The 4,654-nt window shown below is 49.6% G+C and overlaps 1 protein-coding gene across 1 annotated transcript; it reads left to right on the top strand.

Annotated features, from left to right (window-relative positions):
* Nucleotides 1–317: 317 nt before the first annotated feature.
* LOC139025318 (uncharacterized) lies at nt 318–1,430 on the top strand. Its single transcript, XM_070440389.1, has one exon. The coding sequence runs from the start codon at nt 318–320 to the stop codon at nt 1,428–1,430; it is 1,113 nt and encodes a 370-aa protein (XP_070296490.1).
* Nucleotides 1,431–4,654: the final 3,224 nt, after the last annotated feature.

Genomic DNA, 4,654 nt, shown 5'->3' with positions numbered 1-4,654 from the left:
AAAAGGCATAAAAAATGTAAAGTAATGATCAGTCCAAATGACTTGCTCAGCGGTTGAATTGTTTAAACACATAATTGGTACTTGATCACAAATGGTAATTTACCAATTCATTTGAATATTGAGGTGATGATTTGAGGCCAAATGCATCCCCTCCACACCACCACCCCCACACTACCACCCCGCACCATCACCCCACACCATCACCCCACACCATCACCCAACACCGTCACCTCACCCCACCAATCAAACATGCGGCCAAACCACACACTACACCCCACCATTCACCCGCACACTACCGACCTCCCACACCATACTGCATGCCCACAGCTACCAACCGCCACAGAACAGGCCAAATCAACCCCACATACCGACCCCACGACCCAAATCACCCCATCACCATCACCGCCACAACCAATCACCCCACACCACACCGGCCACACCATCCCACCACTACTATATACCCCACACTGCATGCCACCGTCCAACACCAAAGTCACCAATCACCCCCGACACTACCACACACACACCACCTACCCTTGAGTCCACAAACCGATCACCTCACAACTACCAAACCGCCATCCATCACCCCCACACCGCAATCACCCCGCACAACTACCACCCAACCATCAACCGCCACACACCAACCATACCCCACACGTAACCATTCGGTCCCCCGCACCATCACCCACACCATCCGCCCCACACCATCACCCCCACACCATTCACCCCACCCCCATCACCCCACAGTACCCATCACCCCCACACTCCACCCCACCATCACCTCCACACCAAATCACCCCCACACCATCGGCCACCACACCAATCACTCCACACTACCCGCCCCACCCTCACCTCCCAACCTCACCCCAACACCACACACCATAACCCCCACACCACACCCCCCATTCATCCCCACACTACCCACCATCACCCACACACATCACCCCACATCATACCACACACCACCACGACCACCACCCACACCACACATCACCCACATCCACATCACCCCCACACCCACATCAATCCGACCACACTCAGCCCACTCACCCCCACATCCCCGCAACCTCACCCCACAACCATACCACCCCACACCATCACCCCACACCATCACGGTCACACCATCACCGCCACACCATCAGGCCCCAATCACCCCACTCAACAGTCACCCCCACACCAATCACACCCCATACATCACCTCCCACACACCACCTACCACTCACCCCCATCACCATCAACCCCCACACCACCCCACACCCCATCACTACCCCCACACTACCGACACTCAGAACACCACACCATCACCCCCCAACTACCACCCCACACCATCACCACGACACACTACACCTCCACACCATCACCCCACACCATCACCCCCACACCACCACACTACCACCCACACCATCACCCCCACACCATCCCCACACTAACACCTGCTTTAACCTGGGTGCCAGTATTTTATGCTATCATGCCAGCTCCTTGTCACTCATTGTCATGTGAATTAGCTGCTGCTAGCTGCGTTACTTTTCAGAACTGCTTCCAGTACCTGTCAACCTAGAAGATCCACACCAATAGAATGACTACACCATAACTGAACTGTACTGTGTTTCAGGTTGGGTCAATTCCAGTCAATTCAGGAAGCACACTGAAATTCCAATTGCATTTATCTCAATGTTATTCAATGAGGAAAATGTGGAATGAATTTGGTTTATGTTTTGAATGCTGAAATTGAAAATGAATTGACCCCAACCCAGACGAACAGTTCCGGTTAAGATTTGGCTGTATTCATTCTATGGTGTGAATCTTCTTGTTTTGACAGGTACTGGACCCCAACCCTACTGTTAATCTGATGGGTAACTGGACCCAACCCTACTGTTAATCTGATGGGTACTGGACCCCAACTACTGTTAATCTGACGGGTCTGGACCCCAACCCTACTGTTAATCTTGATGGGTACTGGACCCCAACCCTACGTTAATCTGACAGTTACTGGACCCCAACCCTACTGTTAATCTGACGGTACTGGACCCCAGCCCTACTGTTAATCTGACGGGTACTGGACCCCAACCCTACTGTTACTGACAGGTACTGGACCCCACCGCTGTGTTTCTCGACAGAGGCTACTGACCTGCCTGGTGTTATCTGACAGGTACTGGACCCCAGCCCTGTGGTTATCTGACAGGTACTGGACCCCAGCCCTGCTGTTTATCTGACAGGCACTGGACCCCAGCCCTGGTGGTTATCTGACAGTACTGGACCCCAACCCTGCTGGTTATCTGACAGGTACTAGACCCCAGCCCTGCTGGTACTGACAAGTACTTAGACCGCAGCCCCCTGGTGGTTATCTGACAGGTACTGGACCCCCAGCCTGGTGGGTATCTGACAGGTACTGGACCCCAGCCGTGGTGTTATCTGACAGGTACTGGACCCTAGCCCTGGTGGTTATCTGACAGGTACTGTGACCCAACCCTCTGATTTTATCTGATGGGTACTGGACCCCAAACCTGCTGTTAATCTGACAGTATGGACCCCAAACCCTGGTGGTTATCTGACAGGTACTGGACCCCACCTGGTGGTTATCTGACAGGTACTGGACCCCAGCCCTGTGGTTATCTGATGGGTACTGGACCCAACCTGCTGTTGAATCTGATGGTACTGGACCCCAGCCCTGGTGGTTATCTGACAGGTACTGACCCCAGCCCTACTGTTCTCTGACGGTACTGGACCCCAACCTACTGTTTCTCTGACGGGTACTGGGACCCAACCCTACTGTTTATCTGACAGGTTACTGGACCCCAACCTGGTGGTTATCTACAGGCACTGGACCCCAACCCTACTGTTTATCTGAACAGTACTGGACCCAACCCTGGTGGTTATCTGATTTTATCAATATACAGTATTAGGTGTTAATGATCAAATCAATCACATTTTATTAATCACGTGTCTGGTAAACACAGGTGTGGGACTACAGTGAAATGCTTACTGAGGGCGTCTTCCCAACAACGCACAAGAGAAACAACAGTGAGAAATAGTAATAGAGAAAGCAACAAAAAACGTAATAATTCAAGACAAATAGATACACGAATGAGTAACGATAATATTGGCTACATACAAGGGGGCTCAAGGTCAGTCTATGTGCAGGGGTAGGAGGTAATACTGCTAATACCAAGCGGTCCACCACTGATGTCAATTTACAAGGGTAGAGGTAATTAACTTGGCGTAAATACAGGGGGTACGCACACTGAGTCAATTTGCAGGGTATGAGGTAATTGTAGGGATATATGTACAAAAATCAGATAAAGTGGAGATAATGAAACAGTAGCGCAGCTATGTGATTAGACAAAAAAGTTGGTGCAAAAAGGGCAATGCAGAAATGTCCGGGTAGCTATTGGGTAAACAATTTAAACTACTATTTGGCAGTCTTCTGGCTTGGGGGTAGAAGCTGTTCAGGGTCCTTGTTGGTTCCAGACTTGTGGCTGTCTATAGCAGAGACAGTTAGCTGGTAATGCATAAGGACTCGCTGGGATCAGTAGCAGAGAGAACAGTCTATGGGGGCAGCAGTTAGCGAGCGTGAGAGGCGATAATGCAGGCGAGGAGAACTGTCTAGCAGAGTATGAAAAGACAGTCTTAGACTTGGGAAGTAGTTGCAGAAACTCTAGGACTGGGCGATAATGACGGCAGGCTACTAGGGTGATATGCAGTGCAGAGAAACAGTCTATGAGGGAATGCGTGCGGAACCGCGGCTAGGGATAATGGCATGCAGAGACAGTACGCAGAGAATGCGAGCAGAGACAGTCTTGACTGTACCAAGGGAACAGGTATATAGGATAATGCAGGCAGGAATCTAACGGATAACAGTAGAGAGAAAGTCTTATGACTAGGGGAATAATTCAGTAGCCAGAGAGAACAGTCTATGACTTGGGGAAATAATGTAGTTGCAGGAGAGAACGCTATGACTTGGCGATAATGCAGTCAGAGAGAACAGCTATGACCTTAGGGGAATAATGCGAGTATGCAGAGACGAACGTCTATGACTAGGGAGATAATGCATAGCAGAGAGAAACCGCTATGACTAGGCGATAATGCAGTGCAGAGAGAACAGTCTACACTAGGAAGATAATGGCCGTAGCAGAGAGAAAGTCTATGGCGTTGGGTGATAATGCAGTAGCAGAGAGGAACAGTCCTATGACTGGCGATAAATGCAAGTAGCAGAGAGAAACGTCTATAAACTTGGGTGATGAATGCAGTGCAGAGAGAACAGTCTATGACTAGGGCGATAATACAGTAGCAGAGAGAACTTTAGGACTAGGGAGATATCATAGCACAGGGAACATTCATGATAGGCAGTGAATGCAGAGAGAGAGAACAGTCGTAGACTTAGGGAATAATGCAGGTAGCAGAGAGAACAGTCTATGACTAGGGAGATAATGCAGTAGCAAGAAGAACGATACTAGCGAGATATGAGAGAACGTCTAAATGAGGGAAATAATGCAGTAGCAGAGAGAACAGTCTATGAACTAGGGAGAATAATCATAGAGAGAGAACAGTCTATGATGTGGGTGATAATTGCAGCTAAGCAGTAGAGAACAGTCTATGACTAGGGCGATTGTAATGCAACATGCTGGAATTAATTTTAGGACAAAGCACGCTGTAT

The sequence above is a fragment of the Salvelinus sp. IW2-2015 genome, unplaced genomic scaffold (assembly GCF_002910315.2).
Source record: "Salvelinus sp. IW2-2015 unplaced genomic scaffold, ASM291031v2 Un_scaffold2502, whole genome shotgun sequence".
Lineage (NCBI taxonomy): Eukaryota > Metazoa > Chordata > Actinopteri > Salmoniformes > Salmonidae > Salvelinus > Salvelinus sp. IW2-2015.
Note: the sequence above shows the minus strand (reverse complement) of the source record. Positions and strands in the feature narration are given on the sequence as shown.

Coding starts and splice junctions, on each gene's coding strand:
- LOC139025318 (XM_070440389.1), top strand. CDS start 318: ATGCCCACAGCTACCAACCGCCACAGAACAGGCCAAATCAACCCCACA.